The sequence below is a fragment of the Gouania willdenowi genome, chromosome 17 (genome assembly GCF_900634775.1).
Source record: "Gouania willdenowi chromosome 17, fGouWil2.1, whole genome shotgun sequence".
In the NCBI taxonomy this organism is placed as follows: domain Eukaryota; kingdom Metazoa; phylum Chordata; class Actinopteri; order Blenniiformes; family Gobiesocidae; genus Gouania; species Gouania willdenowi.
In genome coordinates this window covers 28,605,718-28,628,420 of record NC_041060.1, presented here as the reverse complement: position 1 = coordinate 28,628,420, position 22,703 = coordinate 28,605,718, and the positions used below count along the sequence as shown (strand labels likewise).

General features: G+C 37.5%; 1 protein-coding gene across 1 annotated transcript; it reads right to left on the bottom strand.

The window, feature by feature from the left end:
• Positions 1-1,007: 1,007 nt before the first annotated feature.
• On the bottom strand, positions 1,008-22,434 carry LOC114478919 (vacuolar protein sorting-associated protein 4B-like). Its single transcript, XM_028472277.1, has 11 exons — positions 22,229-22,434; positions 12,289-12,400; positions 12,030-12,180; positions 11,822-11,880; positions 11,587-11,706; positions 11,326-11,482; positions 7,137-7,285; positions 6,450-6,531; positions 5,253-5,472; positions 4,814-4,954; positions 1,008-2,183 (listed from the first exon to the last, which is right to left on the bottom strand). The coding sequence occupies exons 1-11, from the start codon at positions 22,247-22,249 to the stop codon at positions 2,082-2,084; spliced, it is 1,314 nt and encodes a 437-aa protein (XP_028328078.1). The 5' UTR covers positions 22,250-22,434; the 3' UTR covers positions 1,008-2,081.
• Positions 22,435-22,703: the final 269 nt, after the last annotated feature.

Genomic DNA, 22,703 nt, shown 5'->3' with positions numbered 1-22,703 from the left:
TTTTTAGAGGGAGCTCATTGGTGACTAGACCTTCTGAGTACCCCTCACATGGTCCATGAGGGCTACATGGGGCCCACGGGCACCATGTTGGTGACCCCTGGATTAGCCAGTGAGTTCAATTTATTAAAGGAAATTAGACAATGTCAGCGATGACTTTGCTGGCAGGAAGACCAGGAGAATAAACTTCTAAGGAAGGACTGAAGGATGGATGGGGCTTTTCTAGCTTGTGTTGGTTAATGCTGCCACACCAGAAAATAACGCTATTTTTACTAAATAGTTTCTCTGTGCAATACTTTAAGTTGATGTGTTTTTTAATTTAATTTTAGTATTGTAATGTTAAATCAGAAAGTGTGGATCTTTTCACAAAATGTGAATGTCAATAAAACATTTTAGTCATGAGTATTTAAATTAAAAAGAATACTTAATGATCGAAACCATCACTGGAAGGCACTGTAAATGTATCTCTTTTTGGAGCAAATTTACACAAAAGTCTTCAAGCTATTTCAGTTCAATTATCTGGTTCGTTAGTTGTTTTTATTTGGGCTAAGCCTTTTAAATTTATCTTGTTTTTTTGTGCAATGATTTACTCTAATAATATGAATAATTTGTATTTTGAACCTGTTACTAAGATGTATATCTAAATTAGCTTTTATTTATTAGTTTGTGTTCTTTTATGTGTTTGTGAAACCCTTTTATCAAAATAAAAAAAATATGTCAAAAGTAATTTTGCTCGTTTTCTCCGTATGTAAATCATCTATGTGGGTATGGTGATGACCACTATGCAAGTGTTAGAAATTGTTACAATAATGTAAATATCAAGTACTATAAAGTATATAATGGGGCACCAAAAGAAAATCTTGCCTAGGGCGCTAAAGAGGCTAGGGGCCAGCACTGCGTCTAGAACTGAACACTGGTAGATCAGATCTTGCTTGCGACCGTCGAGTTCCAATAATTTGATCTAGAAGAAATTTAGTACTGCGAGACAACCAGTGAATTAAAAAATTGGCCTTTTGGTGCGATGTCTTTTATTTACATGGTAGAAAAAAAAATGTAAAAGCTTTTATATGGGTAACCTCCTCCAAAAAATGCTTCAAAGTTAGCAGTATATAAACACTTCCAGTAAGATGCAACATTCCCTAACACCCACTCACAGGAGCACATCTTTGAACATCTCCTGATGAGTTTATGTTAAATGTACTCATTCCTTGCTGAAGTGACAACACTGGATATACAAGCAATCACTTTGAAATAAAAATGGTCTCCTGCAAATGTTCTAGAAGGCACATGGGTGTCTAAGGTTAATGCTTGGATATACATTCCTATGTTGCAAACCTTGAACTTATAATGCCTTGTTTGAGCAATCATACCACCTTACCTTTCTTATAACGCTTCATTCAGTGGACAGAAGGTAGGTTTTGGTAAAGAAAATAAAAATCAACAGCTATAAGTCAAAGTATTTGGTTTCTTAAGACACAGTAAATGCTGGTCTAACACCAAAACTAACCAGGTTTTAAAACTACAAACACAAAAACCCACAAAACCACGTGGTTTCTTAAAGTTTCCTCCTGAATACATGTCTCTAAAGTCATTGAGGTCCGCCACAAAAATATACATCACCAAATAAGAAGTTGGTAGTATTTTCCTGCTTTGAGTTATACATTTCATAGTACAATAACGCAGGAGAAAAGACGCTTGTTTTATTAATGTGAATACTATCAAAGCAAAGGTGAGTGACTTTAATCTAGTGGTGGGTGGTCTAATGAGAAAATACAGAAACATAGCAAGTCTAATGCAAAACAAAATGATATAGATTTGGAAAGTTTCACTCCCCTTCGCTGTGAAAAACCAATATCTGCCATTAGGCTTGCATACATCAAACAACAATTGTTGTTTCTGATTGGAGTTGCACGTTTTTCTATGGAACACTTAGTTTAAAATAAACCCTGCTTTTATGAAGTCCGTGAGATTGAGCAGTGCTCAGGGGACCAGTTTGTGTGGTCATGATGAGGAATATAGAAGAAACCGGGACAATGAAATTAAAGACAAATTGAATGTCTTGCTCTGGTTTGGCTCCGTGTGACCTAGCCCTCTTGTCCAAAGTCTTCTGTGAACTTTTTCAGCTTATCCAGGTCCTGCTCGTTGACGGTTGGCTTTGTGTTGGTCAGAGACCTCAGCATGTCTGCCTGATGGGGACACATACAAGACATTTAGGAAACCTTTCATGAGAAACCACTGATAAATGACAGCTTCAAAAAACTCAACTCAAAACTGTAGTATAAAGTACACAGAGGTTTGATTAGCATAGGGCTCACAATAACAATAAATTATGTTTTAATTTGATTTAGAGGGAAAAAATAGACCAGAAAAGCAGTAGTCATACTTTTATTTGACTGACTGGGCATATTCTCTGGGTATAACTTTTAATCTGAAGTGAATATAAAATATGAAACAATAAAATAAGACTTTTTTTCTTTGGAAAGAGCAAAAAGCGCCACTCTGCAAATTCAACGCAAAAAACAGAAACTGACATGGCAGTTTAAAATTAATTAAAGCCAAGTCTTGTCATCATCACAACATTCAACATAATATTCTGTGCATGAACTTTGTATAACAATTAGAATAATCTACACAACCCAGACTTAAGAGAAATATTTTCTTTTCCAACAATATTAGCATGAACACACTTTCTGATAGCAACGGAGAACTTTAAAAGACACGCTCGCCTGAGGCGGATGTAGCAGAGATGGAAAGGCTTGCATTAACAACTAGGGCTGGTATCGCCAGGTACCTCGCAATACAAAATATCACAATATTTTTGCCCATGATAACGATGATATCGTGATTCAGCGATAATCGATATATTGTGGGGAATTTAATCCGCAATACATCCCGATATCTGTGTCACATAAAAAATTCAGAATTTATCTACTGCACTGAATCCATTTCACAGGAATTACAAAACATTATCAATAAATTTCACATGAATGACAGTCAAGTGAAACTAAGTATATACTGCACAGTGACTCTTCTTAACACACACTGACCACATTATGTCCTTGTGTTATGTTTAAGTCTTTAAAGGAAGACTGATACAAAATAATGCTTCACCAAAATATTGTTCATGATATTTGTGCAAATTAACTTTAAATCATTAAAAACGAAATTAATGCAGAAAACATTCATTTTAGCGCTCGTATTATCAACTTCTCTGTAAACATGGAAACATATCAGTGCTGAAAATTTTATGAAAATTGGAAATTTTTACTGCATGTGAAAAATAAACATTTCAGTCTGCATTACCCTGGCATCGATGGTCTCATCCACAACAACACAACTTTTCCCAAGGAACTTCTGATGATATGTTCAAAGACACTGAGCAGGTGAAGCTACCTCAGAGCGCTGCTGCTCTACACGGGAAATGGACGGAGCGACATTAAAGTTAAGCAGGCACTGGTCGGCTCTGTATTTACGAGTCAGTGATGATTTGTTTCACTGGTTTGTTTTCGGTGAAAAGTTCTGAACTTTAGAAACTCTAGCACACACCCAACACAGCATAACGTGGATGGCTGTTCATCATAGGAATGGGATCCACACAAGGTTCCTGCTGCTTAACAGAAGGTTTTCCTTGCCGCCATGATGAATTCATGTTGGGTGTGGGATACATATGTATGTGTATATACGTATATATGCATATGTGTGTATCCATAAAATGAAGAGTCCGTCCTTAAGACTGCTCTACTGTAAAGTGTCTTGAGATACCATTGGTTATGATTTGACGCTATACAAATAAAGATTGATTGATTGATTGATTGATTGATTGATAGGTTGTGTTTAAGCTTCTTCTGGTTTTGTTCTATGGATTCAGAACAGTATCATAACGAATGAAATCTTGCAGGGTTTTTCACAAATGCACGTTTTGTTTCACAGTTGTATTTCAGATTCACAAATGCACACAAATATATATTTTCTGCAAACTTGTAATATAAAATCTAAAATGCACACGCTCTACTTCACAAATATTATTTTGAGACACTTGTAATATAAATCCACGAATGCAAACTGCTTCTGTGCTGTGAAACTCTGTGTGTTTGTGAGAGACTGCCCTGACTTCGCGGGTCAATGAACGTCACCATTGGCTGATAAAACTGATTGACAAATTCATCCAATCAGGTGTGTTTGCTTTCAGCCAATCATATGGCTTCTTACATTTTCTCCACACTCTTGTTTGAACACAGCGCATGCACACATATCAGTCGCTCTGCAATTGGTTTAAAAGGCTGAAACATACTCGTGGCGGACTCCGCTTTGCCAATTAAATGCAAAGTTCAGATTTTACAACTGTGCTGAATTTTCAGCGTAGTTGATGTCACACAAAACACTGATCGACATTGTTTCAACCCACATTAAACGCAACACCGACCTGTATTTCACCTCCTGGTGAAACAAAAGAGTGATGAACATGAGCTTAGAGGAGAAACTGGCAGACGAGCTATGACAGTAGAAACACATTTAAAACACGTCCCAGGAGAACAAGGACTACAGAGAAGCGCTAAGAATCATGGGACGTGTAGGATTTTAATGGAAACTACTACGTGGCGGTGCGCTCAAGTATGTAAGCTCTGAGGAGAGCGGACAGTCCGCGCAGAGTGAGATGTGAGAGGGATCTGCCCGAGTATGTTTGAGGGTGGTGGGGGGTTGTGACTAAGGCTCAAAGTATTGCGATACCATTTGTACCATTGACGTTACATCGCATGGCATTTTTATTATGACAATATCTTATCACATGAATTATCGTCCCATCCTTAATCCTTACCATACACACTACAGGTTCCATCAGCTTCTCTCCAGGAACATCCATCCAGGACATTTCTATTGCGTTAGGATCTCCAGGTGAGCAGGGGGTCAACAGGTCATCTACAATGATGTTGGGATCAGTTCTGGATGGACCCCGTGCCTGATACGAATCAAGCACAAGAGAAAACCTGATTACTGTGGGAACAGATGCATCACATCCTTCTGTTTACAAAGGTTGATCTTAAAAGGCCAAATGCATTTTTCTGTAAATGGTTCTTTTTTTGCTCAAAACCTAAAACTGATATTTATGGCATTTAATTTTTTTTAATGCAAATTATTTTCTAAACCAGAGTGAAAAGTAGCACAGTTTACAGGACGGCCTGTACATTGCAGCCCCCCAACCTAAAATTTGACATTCTGGGAGTTAAAACACAACGTCCCACTGATGCAGCACTTACTCGTTTGAAATGAGTGGCGGACTGAACCTTTCTCACAGGTTGCATCAGAGCGTCTCTGACTATGACGCTGACGTCAGCCCCAGAGTATCCCTCCGTCTTTTGGCCCAGTGTTACAAAGTCTGACTCTCTGAGACTGTTGGGAGTGGAGCCTAAGTGAAGCTTGAACATAAAGGAGCGAGCATGTTCTTCGGGCAGTGGGATATAGATCCTCTTCTCAAATCTGACAGATGTGAGCACACAGATTGTATTTCATTGACCAAAAATGTGAGTAAATAATTTAATCACACAAGGAGCGTATGCTTCCTCTTTCTATGTAAAATAAGGTACATCTTAAAAAAATTAGATAATCATGAAAAAGCTACTTTTTTTTGTCACGTGTTACAGCAAGTGAAACCTATATATGAAATATTTCTGTTATTTCTTGAAATGTTGATGATTATGGTTTACAGATGATGAAAACTCAAAATTCAGTGTCTCAGAAAATTAGAATATTGCATAAGATCAATAAAAAAGGATGTTTTAAAAAGAAATGTCAGGCCTCTGAAAAGTATGTTCTTATGTTATTTCTATTTCTAGAAGCCCAGGTTGCTTTGATAGCAGCCTTCAGCTCATCTGCATTGTTGGGTCTCAAAGAATGCAGATGTTTGTGTGTAGTGGCTCGTAATGCGTGACTAAAACTGGCAAACTGGCCTGATTTGAACCCCACAGAGAATCTATGGAATATTCTATGGAAGGTGAGAGACACCAGACCCAACAATGCAGATGACCTGAAGGCTGCTATCAAAGCAACCTGGGCTTCCATTACGCCTGACCAGTGCCACAGGTTGATCGCCTCCATGCCATGCCTCATTGATGCAGTAATTCATGCAAAAGGAGGCCCAGCCAAGTATTGAGTGCATAGAAATTAACATACTTTTCAGAGGCTGAACATTTCCCTGACATGACATTACATCATATGCAATGTTTACATTTTCTGAGACACTGAATTTTAGGTTTTCATTATTTGTAAACCATAATCTTCACAATTTCAAGAAATACAGGATTTAAATTTAAATAATTCACTTAATGTGTTAAGATTTCACTTAATGTGTTAAGGTTTCACTTTCTGAAATAAGTGACGAAAAAGTGAACTTTTTCACGATGTTCTAATTTTTCTTTTTAGATGTACCTGTAAATGATCTGAATGACTGAAGTCACCTTCTCCTAATGGCTGAGTCTAGAGTCCATGGAATGTTTGTAGCTCCAAGGACCAGCACACCTTCATTGTTGTTCCCCACACCTGTAACAACCAAAGCAGGGTAAAAATTACTGAAAGCATTTTTCCTTATAATAAAATCCATATTTATGATTGACATAGTGTATTTGCACACAACTAGGCTTGTGTTTTCCATCCGGTGTTTTTATTTAAGCCAAAACTAATGCAAACAAAACTGAGAAGTTCGGTAGTCTAACGTCTTGTATTGTAGCTGGTGCATTAGTATTATGGTTATACTGGGAACTCTTGAAAAAAAAAAAGCAATTAACAGTGTTATTTTTTAACGCGTTATTTTTTTCCTGTAATTAATTAATTGCAATTAATGCATTAAAGTGACAGCCCTAGGTGTAATAATCGTAGCGATTTTATTTGTATAAAAAATGAGCTTCCAATAGTGATGTACCGCAATTCAATTATTGTGTATACAATTTGCTACTCCACACCACAGAGAAGCAAAAATACAAATAAATTAAAAAAAATTGGAGCTCGTGTCTCAGGGCTGCTTACTCTGTGTTTGGAAAAAAAGTAAAAAAAAAAAGCCTCATATTGTTGTAAAGGCAGCACTCCATTCAAACCATGTTTCCTTTGTGAAAAGCAAAGAAGCCCCTCCTGTAGGTCATCAGACTTACCCTGCATTTGAACAAGAAACTCAGTCTTAATGCGGCGAGCAGCTTCGCTCTCATTCTCGCTTCTTGAACCACAGAGCGAGTCAATTTCATCAATAAAGATAATGGATGGCTTGTTCTCCCTTGCCAGACTGAAAAGGTTTTTCACCAACCTGCAGAGCAGAAAATGAGTGTGTAGGGGTCACCAGAAAATATACAACTCAGGGGAAACTTCAGGCACTTTACATTACAAAGAAAAATAAACTTACGTTAAAAAGCAAAACTACATGGAAAATATTACAATGGATTTACAATGTTTTTATATTTTTTTAGGTTCAAAGCTAGAGGCAGCATGGTATCATCAGGTTTCTCAGGGATTATACGGTCATTGTTGGTCATTTTTTTTCAAATACTAATGAACATTGATTTACTTACTTTAAAAAAGGGTGGAGTGCTTAAGTGAAGACTATCAATGACTGCTGAAAAGTTTGTTTTATTCCTGTTCGACCTCACAGAAAAACTTTGAGAGGACAACGTTGAACTGGTGAGACCAGCAGTGGGCAACTATTATGACAGTGGGGCCACATAAATGTCACTGTCAGATCCAAAGGCCACATTATCAACATTCATAATATTGACCCATCTGAGCATCGGTGCAAACAAAGACAAAAAAATTGTAATTTTGTGTTGTTGCACTAATTTATTTTGTATATTTTAGTCTATTTTTTTAAATTTTATTTTACTTTTTGGTCTCATTTTATGTTATCTTGTGGTTGTTTTGTTTGCAATTTTGTTGTGTTACGTATTTTTGTTGTTGAAGTTGTTTAGTGTATTTTACTGTTTTTTGTGCTGTTTTGTTGTCTTTTGTAAATTCCTCTGCCATTTTGTGTGTTTTTCTCACATTTTGTATTTCTTGTTGTGGTTTTGTGTGTTTTTTATTCATCGTGTGTTTCTCTTGTGTGCATTTTTGTTGTCTAGTGTAAAAGTCATTTTATGCGTTTACTTTGGGGGCCGCAAAAAATTAGAGCGAGGGCTGCATGTGGCTACCAGGCCTCCAGCTGCCGAAGTCTGGTATAGATCAATAGTTTTCCATTCCCTGAACTCCATATTAAACAGAAAATGAAAGAAGACATGGACTTTCAAATACATTTAATTTAAACACAACAACAAAAAAAAAAAAATCATATTTGAGCAGTTTCATTCAGATTTCTCCTTTTGTCTACATTTGTGAAGTGTATCAACTTGGAACTAAATGTTGTTCCATCAGTACACATGTAACCTGCTATTCTCATCAATGACCCTACATCAATGAAGCTGCTGTGCAGCTGAAGTCATGACATCCAGCCATGTGTAGAAATCTATAACTTCAGTTGAGCTGACATTCTCTTGGCTTCGACAATTTGGGAAGCTATTCCGGTACAAAGATACTGAATTACTACTTTCTCCATGGTTGTTGACAGCAGGGGTGGTCAAAAAAATTGATTCACATAAAAATCACAATTCTAATCATCCACTGAATCAATTCATAGACTTCAAAAATCGATTTAAAAAAAATAACAAATCAATTTTCTTTTTCATTTTTATGCCTTAAAAGTATTAAATTATCTTAAATGTAGACCAGATAGGTTTTAAATGTGCTTTACTGACTGTGACTGTACAATGTTACTTTTGAAAAATCAAAGAAAACACCAGTTACATTGTTGTGTATTTTGAAATGAGAATCTTTTATGAGAGAAAAAGGCAGCCAGCCTAAGCTTTTATTCAGGCAAATTTATTTATTAACAGAAACTTTATTTTTTGTATGCCTTAACGTATTCTTGTAGTCACTGAGAATTGAGACTTAATAAAAAAAAGTTTCTATTTTGAAAAATCCCACAAAACAACAATTTGTGTTATTTGTGCAGAGTTTATTTTTGTAACTTCTGGGAGAAAAAGGCTCAGCTTTTATTTAGGCAATTTTATTTATGAACAGAAGTTTTTTTTTGTATACCTTGAACTTATTCTCGTAGTAACTGAGAGTTGAGACTTACTTCTGGAAAAAAGTGGCAACTGGCCTTAGTTTTTATTTTAGCAATTGTATTTATGCAAGTTATTTCTTGTACAGTAAGTAAGGTTTTATTTGTTTAATATGAATAATGTTACCTTTTGTCTTAAGTTGGCTTTTGTGTGATAGCATCATTGGAATCAGTTTATTTAAAAATATCTTATACAAACTGTGTTGTTTTGATGCCATAATTTGCCTTAACAGACTATGCAATGTATCAATTCTTTTTTAATCGAGGATCGTTTGAATCAATTTTGAATCGAATCGTGGACCTAAGAATCGGAAACGAATCATGAGACACCCATAGTACATATCCCTAGTTGACGGTAAGTAGGTTTTACAATTGTAACTTTATCTTAAAGGTGCAAATTCAGTGTGTTGGTGAATTAAACTAGGCGTTAACTTTGGTGCTGACAAGAAGCTTGAATGACTGCCTTCTGCTTAGTTTTCCTTGTGCAAACGTCAGTGCTGACGACCATGTACGAGGACTAGATGAATTTGCTTTGGTAGAAGGGTTAGAAGTTAGCAGGGCCTCCTTGGCAGGGTTTCCTTCCTATTTCTGCTGGAAAAGCAACATAGCCTGAGTGATTAATGCTACTTGAGTCCACCTTCACAACCTCTCAGATTATGTACACTGAGGGGTGGATTCACTAAGATCTGAAATAAATTGTGGTAATCCAGTTGCTTCCCTAAATTCTTTAGTGATGCAGTTTCCTTATACATATAATTGGATGTGTCATAAAGACTAACTACAATAACGTCTATTTAACATTTTATTATGTTTGTTATATCTTGGGTGCTTGCCTGGTTATTGTTGTTTTGTTTTACGTATTCTTATACTATGTTGCTTCTTTGTTTTTGACAGTTTTTTTTTAATCTGAAGTTTACAAATTCAAAAATGGTTATGTAGTAGGGAAACTTTATTTTTTTAATTTTATTTTACTGTACTGTGTTGGCTAAAATGAATAAAAACTAAGTAAAAAATATATAATAAATCAAATATCAAGATTCAATAAAAAATAAAATATCTTTGTAGGTTCTGTTGTTTCAAGAGATTTTAAAACTTTTAAAAAAGTCTAAAACTGACTGTCACATACGGTAGCTACTGTATCAGTTTTAGGTGTGAATAATTCTGATTTTGACGCAGCCAATAGTTTCCTATGATTTTTAAATAGTTGTTGCTGTCTGAATATTTTGTTCATGCACATGACAAAAACAATACAATAAAACATGCAGGTTGTTTTTATGTTAATGAGTGAAATTAAAACTATCTTGGAAAAGAAAAAAACCGCTGCAGCGCTGCACATTCATGCAGGGTTTAGATCTCACAGTATTGATGACAGATGATAATAATGACTGATGTGCTCCTTGTTTTTTGAATGCAGGAATGTAAGAAGTTAATAAAATCACGCTTTCTACAAAAACGTTTGTGTTCGTGCGTCGTTAGTATGAGGGGGGGAAAAGTATTTTAACTGTGGCTCGAACATAAAAATGTGGCCGATCCTCACACTGCAATAATCTTATCAAATCAAACTGCTACACTGTTCTTCAACGAATGCCTTTCAAATTAAAAATGCACTTTATCATTTTCACTGATTTCAATGACATTTCCAAGCGTACTTGTACTCCATGTTCTGTGATTTCCAGACAATCCAAAAAATGACATTATTGCCCAGTCCCGCCTTCATTCACAGACTTACATGCGTTGGGTCTATTTACGCACAGTGGGCGTGTCAGGAGTCTGGATGGAGAATATGCATAGGAGTAACTGCAGGTGCGTAAAAAAATGCTTAAGCGCAGACCGGAGAATAGGGCCCTTAGGGGTCTATACTTTTGCGCGCCTGCAGTTACGCACTTCTCTCCTGCTCGTATTCTCCGGTCCAGGCTGCTGACACGCCCACCACGCGTAGTCTGCGAATGAATAGCACACAGCTAAAAACAGCGCCGCTGCGAGGCTTTTTGAACTTACACACATGGGAGAATAGAGCCCTTAGTGAGGACAGCAGTACTACATACACACACATTAGCATCTCCAATTTATTCTATTACATTTATGTTATTCATCTTTGAAGTACTCTTTAAATAATAAAGAATGAAATTCATATTAATCTTAAAGGTGTGTGTGTGTGTAGTTTTTAACTCCAACAATGCAACACATTTGCTACTCACTTCTCGCTCTCGCCCAGCCATTTGGATACAAGGTCAGATGAGGAGATGGAGAAGAAGACGGAGTTGTTTGCCTCTGTTGCAACAGCTTTGGCCAGGTACGACTTTCCTGTCCCAGGAGGCCCAAAGAGCAAGATCCCCCTCCATGGAGTTCTCTTTCCTGTTAGCCAAAGATTAGGGCATGGTCTCATTGCACCAGGGCATACATTTTTTACTTTACCAGGAGGTGGCTTTGAACATTTATTTATTTTTTACATACGGTACCTGTAAAGAGATGGGGGAATTTGATTGGCAGGATGACAGCCTCTTTCAGAGCCTCCTTGGCTCCTTCTAAGCCAGCCACATCATTCCATTTGATATTTGGTTTCTCCATAACAATTGCACCTAAAAAGCAGACAAATAGAATAAACTTTACAAAGAGGTCTAAATGAACCACAAAAGTCAATTAACCAGCCAAAATAATGCCAAATCAATGACGAAAAAACAAAACTCAACAAACCTGAGAGCTGATTCTGGAATTTCTTTTTCTCTGGGTCATCGCCTTCATCACTTTCACTGCTGCACACAAAACAGGAGAGCTCTTTCAAAGACACAACACTTAATCTGTTTCTATCTGATTAAATATTCATATTAAACATTTCCAGCCATGTGTGCGTAGAATTGTGTAATCCATCCCATCTGTCGCTGCACCACCCACACAAACGCACCCTTTGTCATCAGACTGTGAGTCTTTGACAGGCCTTGCAGCAGGAACCTTTTCTTTCTTCTTGAGGTATTCTTTCAGCTTCTCGGCTCTGTCCAGGTACGCGGTACATTTCTCCCTGATGCTCTGTTTCGCTTTATCACTGTGGGTGTCATCTGAGTCAGCAAAAACAGATTAAAGAACCACCAAATTGATAAGGAATAATTGTGTTATCTTTAAATTGAACACGTTCTATGTTCATATTGGTCTGATTTACTCCTTACATTTAACCACATGAAGGAAGTACTGAACAGCTGCTTGGTACAGACGCAGAGCCTCCTCGAAATTCTGAGCCTTATCCTCCTGAGCCGCCTTGCTAGCGAGATCAATGGCTTTCTGTAAAAAGAGAGGAGACAGTAAAGTTAAAGTTCTGCCATTCAGACCGTGAGGGCTAAACAGGTATCTTTTTTAGCACAGATATTTAAACATTAATACAAACAAATATAAAGAATAATCAAACTTTAAATTAAATGTGTTTTGACTATTTCAATTGAACTGTTTCAATAGTGGGCTGGTAATGGGGCAAATTTGTATTTATTTAATTAAAAAGAAAATTAAAACATTACACAACTGAAGAGGACAAGACAGTAGTAGAAAATGTGGATGTAGCAGAAAAAAGATTAAAATTCTGTTCACCTTAGGGCGAGAATATTTCTAATCTGAGAAAGCACCTGGTTAAACACACATTAGAAACTTGTTGTTTGCAGCCAGCAGCACGAGAGAAGAAATACAAATGTTATTTGGTGATGGCAGCAACAACGACAATGACGATGCAAGTGAGGCCTCATCATCTTTGTCTGCTCCTGGTATGTTAAGCCATGTGTTTCAGATGAGGTTAAATTGGCATTTTAACATGCATTAGTTATCATTATCAGCTTGCTGCCTTAGACTTTGTAACACCAATGTAAATGCTTGTTTTCATTTACAAGTTGTTGAAAACCCGCCCAAAATTGAAAGTGAGACCTGCAATGACGACTCCATTTACAAAAGCTAAAAAGACAGATGAGTGCAGCTGTAGTTAAAGAGTAACTACACCCAAAACCAACTTTTTTCTGCTGAATATATGTGTATTTGTGTATTAAGTAGTGCTGTTGATTGATCCTAGTCCAACTCTTCACATTTTAGTAAAAGTATTTTAATTTTGCGTATTTAGCTGTAAAATGTCCAGTATACTGGCCACTAAGGGTAGAACGCCGGCTATTACAATTGAATTTTGCTATTGGTTGAACAGTAAGCTCTTGAAACCCCTGCGTCATCACTTTAACTGTCACACGCCTCCTTGCAAACTGTAGAGCGTCATCCTCCTCACCACCGGCTCCTGTCTGCAGTGTTAATTTTGTAGACTAAGACTATGACGAAAAATGTTCGTCAACGAACCTTTTTCACGGACGATAACTAAATAAAAACTAAATAAAAGTCAGATATGAAGACGAAGACTGAGACGAAGGATAACTGACACTGTAGTCCACGAATAAAAACGAGACGAAACTCGAAGGCGTGACGAATGGAGAAGAGATCCAATCAGAACTGCTCTTTTTGCGGGACAAGTTGGGAAGAAATCCAATCAGAGCGAATCTTTTGAGGATACGTTGATCTCATTGGTTGATCTGTGCGGAGGGAGGCAGCCATTTTTAAAATACCGCGGCAAATGCACGCCAGCAACAACAGGTAAACAAACCCGAAACAAACGCAGCAGCTAAGAGGAGAAATACGTAACACAACGGTTTAGCCTACCATGTCCGAGGGAAACTGCATGTCTCGTGCGCAATAGACATGTCAGGACTAGGGCGAAAACGAAGAATTGACATTTGGTCGCACTTCACATATGACAACAAGGACAACAAGACCGCCTGTACAGCGTGTGGAGCAAAAATTTCCGGGAAAAACACCACCAACTTGAAGCGACATTTACAGACGACTCATCAAGAAATACATGCGAAGGTAAGCTACGGTTATTTTATCATATCAACACCTGTGTGTCTGCTAAACTTGGAGTATGATAGAAGCTAAAGGAATCCACATTTGAACTGTATTGATAAAACTGAGTCTGAGGCGATTATCTCGCTGAATTAATAGGATTATAAATATTCAATATTCTCAAATTGAATGAAATATCTAGGCCTACTATAAGTAGATTGTGTGTGTGGGTGTCATTGTAGCCTAAGCAGTTATTCTCATTTCACACTGAGATGGCAGATTTGTGAAGGCAAAAGCCAGCTTAATAAACATAAGTGTGTGTGTGTGTGTGTGTGTGTGTGTGTGTGTGTGTGTGTGTGTGTGTGTGTGTGTGTGTGTGTCTGTGTGTGTGTGTGTCAGAGAGGCTTGAGGAGATTGGGCAAGAAAGAAAAGAATCACAGCTTGCTTCCCCCCTTTTCACCCTCACAGATACAGAAGAAGTCTGATTACAAAGATGACCATGGGCCAAGTGGAAATAAAGCTAGTGCTGCTAGTGAAACCCAGCAGCAGACCATCTCTACAGCTTTCCAAAGTTCTTCAAAATACAAAACTGAATCGAAAGAACAACATACCAAGGAGCAGGCCATAGCTAGATGGATTGGACGCACAGGTTTACCAGTCACAACAATTGAAGACGAGGACTTTGTGCTAATGATGGAGATAGTAGATCGGAGACTAACAGTTCCAAAGAAAACCAAAATGAGCAATTTGATTGAAACACAGTATGAACATGAAAGACAGAGATTCAAAGAGAGACTGGCTGCTGCCCGGAGAGTATCGATTGGCCTTGACATGTGGACAAAAAAAGGACTGACAGCCTCATTCCTTGCCATAAGCGCATGCTACTTTTGTGTTGAACAAAGTAAACCTGTACACATATTGTTGGCCCTTGAACAAGTAGCTCACCCACACACTGCACTGTCTATCAAGGCATACGTGGATAAATGTATGCAGGAGTGGGCCATACCAAAGGAGAGGATCCTGACCGTAATAACGGACAATGGGAGTAACATGGTGGCAGCCTTTAACCACACAACAGCAGAAGAAACAAGCTCAGACTCAGAGGACGACTCCCCTGGGTCCACAATGGAAAGTGATTCTGAATCTGTAACGGAAGACCAGCGGTGAGCCATGATTAGTTTATTCTTTTAAATGCCAATTATCACATGAATGATTTTCCCCGACACATGAATACACACACACACACACACACACACACGCACCAGTCACTTTATTAGGTTAAATACTTATTTGGTAGTCCTTTCTTCCTGTTTTTAGGTACCATCATGTCGACATGGAAATGGACCGGACACCGTGTGTGGTGCATACTATACAACTTGTGGTCTACATGTTGCAGAAAGAGACGAGTGTCAAAAGAGTCCTCAACAAAGCAAGGTCGGTGGTGAAGCTCTTTCGCAAGTCCTCAGTTGCAACACAGAGGGTACTGGACCAGTGTGGTCTTATTGTTGTAAATGACTGCCCCACACGCTGGTCGAGCACATTCAGCATGGTCACACGACTCCTCACAGTCAAAGATGCAGTCTGTCAAATCGCAAGTGACATGGGATGGGACGGTTTGCTTACCAGTGAGTGGCAAAAGCTTTCATCAATCCAAGACCTACTGCTGCCTTTTGCGGAACACACTAAAACCCTCCAGAGTGATACCTCATCTATGTCCCTAGTGGTTCCTCCCCTCTTTGATCTGCTGAGTCACCTAACTGACTTTGCAGAGAGCACTCGGTACAGAGACCTCGCCACTCTTGCGGAGAAAATGAGAGCAAATCTGAACCAGCGTTTTGCTTGCTTCTTGGATTCAGCTGATGAAAAGTTCTCACCGCTTGCAGCAGCTGCCTGCTTTGTCAACCCAACTGTCTGTGAAATCCTTGTTAATGTTGATGTGGCTGATGGAAATATCCCGGAACTGCTGAAACAGGCAGAGGACTATGTGGTCAAATGCACTTTCCCACACACAAGACAGGAGGTGGACCAGTCTGAAGAAGATGCAGAAGAAGAGGTGATTGAGGAACCAGAAGCAGCACCATCCTCAAAGCAGCCTGTATTTAGGTTCCTCTCAAAATGCCGCACCACGCGGCTTAAACAGAAAACCTCCACAACCAGCATCAGGCAGCAGATCATCAAGTACAAGGAAGAACTTTCACATCCCATCACTGAGGATACAGGAACAGACTTCTGGCTGGAAAAGAGTGACAGTTTTTATCACAGTTTAAAGCCACTTGCGTTAGACTTGTTGGCTATGCCAGCTTCTCAAGCTTTTGCAGAGAGGGTATTCAGCATCACAGGTGACCTCACAAGAGGACGGCGCAACAGAGGAAGGGTCACATTGGAGCGAAGCGCTTTCCTTAAAATGAACAGAGAGAAATAGAACAGTTGTGTTCACTGCTATTTACAGCATTTCCTGTAGCTGCACAACTTGATATTGGTATTTGTTTTATTTAATATGAGAACAGAGATTTTTTGTTCCATGCAAAAATGGCATTACAGCTTAGCATGTAATTCACTTGTTTTGAGTTGAGCTTATTGATACCTCTTTTTACGTATTTATTAACAGAAGAATTTCATTTTTTGTGCAATGACGATGCATATTTTCTTTTACATATTTATTTTTTCTTTTCAAATATCTGATTTTGCACTCAATGCATAGTAAGAGATGATGAAGATGATGTTCACAGAGTTGTGTGTTTTTTTAGTTTAATGTGATATTTACCTGTATTTTCAATGCTGAGAGACAAGGTTTTTCTTTTTTACTTGAAGACAAAGGAGTACTCTTTGGTAGTTACAGCCAATACATTTTTTATTTTAAATTTCAGAATTGCACTTGTCTGTTCTGTTTATATCTTGTTGATTTTGCACAGAGTCGCAAGACGTGAGGCATTGTAGCCCAACCAGTTATTTAACTTGGATTTTGTTCAAAATAAGCCCCTGAATTCAACACATTTTAGATCTCATGCATCAATGATGCACATAGTCCACAGAAGATCAAACTGGAGATTGATGCAATATTGAAGGAGGAGAGTTCTGTTAAGACATTAAGAATAAAATACATGTTGTATTACAACCGTTATCTGTGTCTGTATTGCATATTTTGTATTGCAAACCCTTATACCTAACCATTCCATGAAAAAAGAAACATTTAGTCGACTAAGTCCACTGTAGATGTCGTCGACTAATATCTGCTAATGTTTAGTCTACTAAAACTAGACTAAGACTAAAAGATTTCAGAAGACTAAAACTAGACTAAGACTAAATGGTGTGTTATTCAAAAGACTAAGACTAAGACTAAATCAGAATTTTCTGCCAAAATTAACACTGCCTGTCTGTGCTAAAGGCGAAAAGTCCACAACCTCAAATTACCTCTCTGTGGGAAAAAGTGTCCGCACTGTTGGACTCGCTCATGTTTAGCTCGTTAGCTCGCAGATGTGATGGGTTTTGATTCTGTGTGTGCGGGGAAGAAGGGGAGGGGGCGGTTACTGAAAGTGGCTGGGGGTGTCCTACTGCTCCATCAGTAATGCCCATAATCAAGGTTTTTTTTTCATTTCCCTCCTAGTGGCAGCTCAGCAGAAGACAGGGGTGTACTTACCCTTTAAGGGTTTATTCACCTTTGAAAGTTAATGTAGAGCCCTGACAGGTCTTTTTTCTTTGTTAAAAAGAATGACTTTCATTCAAATGTCTGAAGCGTTTCAGACATGTGAAAACACCAAACTGCTTGGTATTTTTTTTCTAGGTTTAGATGAAACGTGTTAGTTGTATAATATTGCCTTACATCGATGGAAGATCCCTCAATCAAATCATTGCAGATTGCAATATCACACTGCTTTCCAAAGTATCAAAATCAATTTGTATCATCATGAAACTGGTGATTTACACCCATGTTATAATAGGAGTTTGCCTATAGAGTGTTTAGCAAAAAAAAAAAATCTATGTATTGGCTGATTAGGGTGCCCTTCTAACAACTCAGCCAATCAGAATGTGCAGGTAGCCAGGGTGCTATACACTGGTTCAGTTTAACAGTGACCATAAACTATACAATTGACAATTTTTTCAGACCAAATAAACCACTAATGTAAAAAATATATCAGAACAATGCAATTAAAACTACACCCTTTCAGTTGCAATGAACTTTTATTTCTCATGAGTATCTATTACCATTGTAACGGGAATGTCAAGAACTATCAAATACTCTAAATAAATAAAACACACAAAAAACAATCAAATTGAGTGTTTGTTAGTAAAAAAAAAAAAAAAAAATGCACTTGAATAAAAAAAAAAAAAATAAAATAAATAAAATAGACAGTGTCACTGTTAAGAAAGAAACACTCCACGACTAGGTCAAGCACGGCCTCGTTACTCAAAATTTTAAACTTTTTAAGCGACAACTATCCCGTCCTTCACTGTGTGTAGAGCGGAGGCTGCAGCCCCTCCCGCTTCACTGCAGACGGCTGCAGCAGAGGGCTGTACAACTTCCTCAATTTATTGGGGCAAAATTAAAGCGGTTAACTTCTTGAAAACCACAGTAACTACTGATCATAACACATTCTGAGTGAAATCATCTTTACTATCTCTCCAAGTTGATCATTTAAACCATAAAAGCAGAGCACAAAGTGATCATCTTTCTCTCTACCCTGTCATCGGCTCAACACACCCACTACACACCAACCCACCCACCACATACCCACACAAAAACAAAGCGCTCTGTGCTCCTAGCAATGAATGGAGAGTGAAATCAACTGGTCATATGTGGACTGCATTAGGAAATGTGTAATCATGAGATTAATTTCATTCCACAAAATTCAATTATTTTTGTACACAGTTTAAAATTAATGAACGTCATTCACATGCCAATTATAATATTGATTTACTTATTGTTGTTAACTGTCCACATTGGTACAGCTTTATATATTTTATATTAATGGTGGACGCAGACACAGCTGTCAGTGATTACTGTGATTGCTGGCGCTCTATTAAAAAGCAAAATAAACAAGTAATAAGAAGGAACGTGAGTCCTGATCACGGCATAAAGGAAGAGGCAGACCTGGGAGCACAAAGCCCTGATAATCACTAATGTGTCGTTCCCTCTCTGCGTGTGAGCACAAGCCACGAATGTGAAGCACTGTTACCTGCTGCAATCAAAGTGAGGGCGGAGATTATAGCATACAAACAAGGGAGCGAACAAATCGCGCAGCAATACAAGGCTGTGAAAGTGCTGTAATGGTCTGACTGAGGCACTGAGTACTCTGCTATTACATAGGGTTGGGTGATATGGAAAAAAATGTAATGTCACAATTTGTTTCTTTGTAAAATCACAATCTCGATTTTATCACATTTTTTTTTCCTTCAGACCATTTAGACTATTTTACCAATAAAACAAACCAATTCACCTGATTAAAATCATCACCCTAAATGAAAAAAAGGGATAAAAGATCATTTAAGTCAGGCTTACGTTACACTGTGTGTGAGAAAAGTAGCCATATCTCCGATAGAGTCAACCACAAACATTATCACTGCATGATCAATCAGAATCCGAACCAGAATAGTTTTATTGCCAAGTAGAGTTTAAAAGAATACAAGGAATATGACTTGGTGGATGGAGCGAAAAAACTAAAACAAACCAGAAACACACTATAATAATAACAATAATAATAAATATAAGCCTATAGCGTCTTATTATATCACTGTCGTTAAACCTAGAAAATATCTTGCCATCCTATTTGTCTTTCTGTTTGTTTAAGACACTTTTAGGCTTCTTAAAAGTCCTCCTCACTCCTTATAATAGGAAAAATTCTAAGAAAAAGCTTTAAAATTTGAGGAATTCTAAGAGTGACGTTACTACTTTTGGCCAGGATGCTTTGTCAATATGGGCACAGGAGACTACGTTTAAAACGGAAAAAACAGGGATATAATTCCAACTCATATTTTCCGTTGTGTAAGGCATCTGTTCATGTTGAGAAAATAAAGGTATTACCGTAGTAGATAAGTGTGACTGTGTTGGGGAAATAATACTTATTAACAGTCTGCAATTAAAATGTAAAACCGCAGCCAATGTTTTTAATCTACCAGTTTTCCGAATATAACTTCTCTGCCAGAGATTCACCTATTTTTTTAGTGGGATTATGTCTGATGAAGGAAGTAAAGTTTGTAATCGTAGGGTCACTGGTTCGAATCCAACCTGGGTCATCAATGTAGGATATTGAGTAATTCCCTTAACCTAACTGCTCGTGGTGAACGTCGCTTTATGATTTTATAATGTCTAGTGTGTAATAGATAGCGCTAAGTTATTTAATTAACTAATTTGATTGTGGCTGTGGCTATGGATCCGTTAAACGTATCCATAGACTGCCACTCTATCCATATGCAGCACCCCTCATTGGCCAGTTTAGGTCACGTGATAGGTGCACCACGTGACTTAAAGTTCCGTCAGTTGTATTTTTAGCTCATATTTATTTTTAGCGTTCGCGCTAACCTTTTTATTTTAGCCCTAACCCTAAAATGTTCATTTTTGTTGTATATGTATTTTGAAAGGTGGAATTTACCATGTTAAAAATGTTAAAATGAAAAATATATACAGATTGTCAAAAGTGGGATTTGAACCCAAGGCAGCGGAAGGAAGAATCCATGAGTCAGGTGCCTTAGACTACTCTGTCATCATGACACGGTGAAAACACAGGCAGATTATGGTTATAAGAAAAGCTCCAGCAACATCATCGGTCGTACCCAGAGCCGTATAGAGAGAGTTGCAACAACTTCGTTCACTCACACAATGGCGGCTCATGGAGCCTAACAATTGTTCCCTGAAGTGATCAGTTTACTATTATCCCCCACTAAAATAGTAAATTTTTATTTTAGTTTTTTGTATTTTCATTTTTTATTACTATTATCATTTTTTTTTCATTGTGAGATACACTGCTGTTGTCTTTACGTTCAAAAGAAAAAGACAAAAAATTCTAAATTCCTCTTAGAAAATGAAGGGATCATTAGCAGATATACAGCATTTATTTCACACAGTTCTATCTACCCACATAGGGTACATAGCTTTTTTTTTTTAATCAAACAATAAGATTTTCAATTGTGTTATTTGTGGGAAAAAGTGCAAATTTTTTTTATTGTTATAATCCTGATTTTCTTTAGATTGCTCCTACTGACTTTGGCGAACCATTTCTTTCTCCTCTCTGGTTCGGTTGGGAAGCCAAACATTTTCACTCCTTTTTCAGACCGAGTGGAGCATCCCCATACAGCACAGCAAAGTGCATGACAAGTTATTAATGTTTCTGACTTTGTTAAACATTATATATATGAACAAAATAAATATGTTTTCAATGTGTGCTGTCTGGATGTGGTGTTTGTTAATGACCCTTTTTTATTTATTTTTTTTAAGAAAAAAAGAAATTCAAAGCAATACATCCTGTATACAATACATATTAACACATTGTTAAACCAAATTAATGTTGGCCTTAACTACGTCAAAAAAAGCAGGTAAGCTGTTTACACTAATTATTAATACAAATTTACGTTAGTAAAAAAAACTATTTATGGAACTACATAAACATATATTGTATATAAACATACATATGACGGTGTACTGTATAAATATTGTCAATCAATGCAGTTATTGATGACTAATTACCGAAAATCCCAGTTATGTGACTAGGAATCAATGGATTCGAATGGCTCGCCACTAACTTCCGGGAACAAATTCGTCTTACGTGAGTCACGTGACGGTCAAGCATTTTTGGACTTCCGTTGTCGCAACTCTCTCTCTCTCTCTCTCGCCGTACCCATAGTCCGCAGGGCTATGGCTACGTTTAACGTAACTCTCGACACTTCCTTTGGTTGTTGGCTTTATTATGTTATTGAAAACATATGTAACCAACGCCTTTGTAACAAAGTGCTCGGAATTATTGATATAATTCTGAGGGAAACTATTATGAAACACGGAACAACGGAAGTCGGACCATTGTTAATATGGGAACTGGTGGATACACCAGGTGTTAGCCGCCTGAGCTAACTGTGCTAATTATGAGCTAATGTCGATGTTTATGTTACAAATGACTTTCTAACTGAAAGCAATACAACACCGAGAACACACGCCAATTTAGATAATACAAAAACTTCTAACAAGTTTGCTTTAGCACATGGATGACTATTTATAGGTTATTTGATGGTTTGTAGCTGTTTGCTGACTCCGCTACTCACCTGTAAGTTGTTGTTGGACATAGTCACTTATCACTGGTCCGACAGGTGGAAGGAATGGGACTCCGAGGCAGATAAACGACTGCTAAACACTCTGGGTCTGATTGTAATCGTTTTTAAAGGCTTTTAACCGAGAAAATTTTTGTTTCTGTCTCGCTTGTTTTCGTTTGCTACGTCCGAGGAGGGAACTTCCGCATTGAGAAGTTGTTTTTCTTTTTTTCCCCTTTTTTTCTTTTTTTTTTTTAAACAGCAAAACTTTATTGAACAAACAATGCTACTAAAATATATATATAAACACAGCATCAGCAAACGACTGGACAGACACGTGCTCATAAACACATATATAGTAGAACAATAGCAAAACTGTTTTAAATTCAGTGTAAAAAAAAGGTTTTTAAAAATAGACAATTGAAATATATTGAATTGGAGTAAAGAGCAAAATAGTAATACAGGATGAACAGGCTAGTGTTCTTTTTGA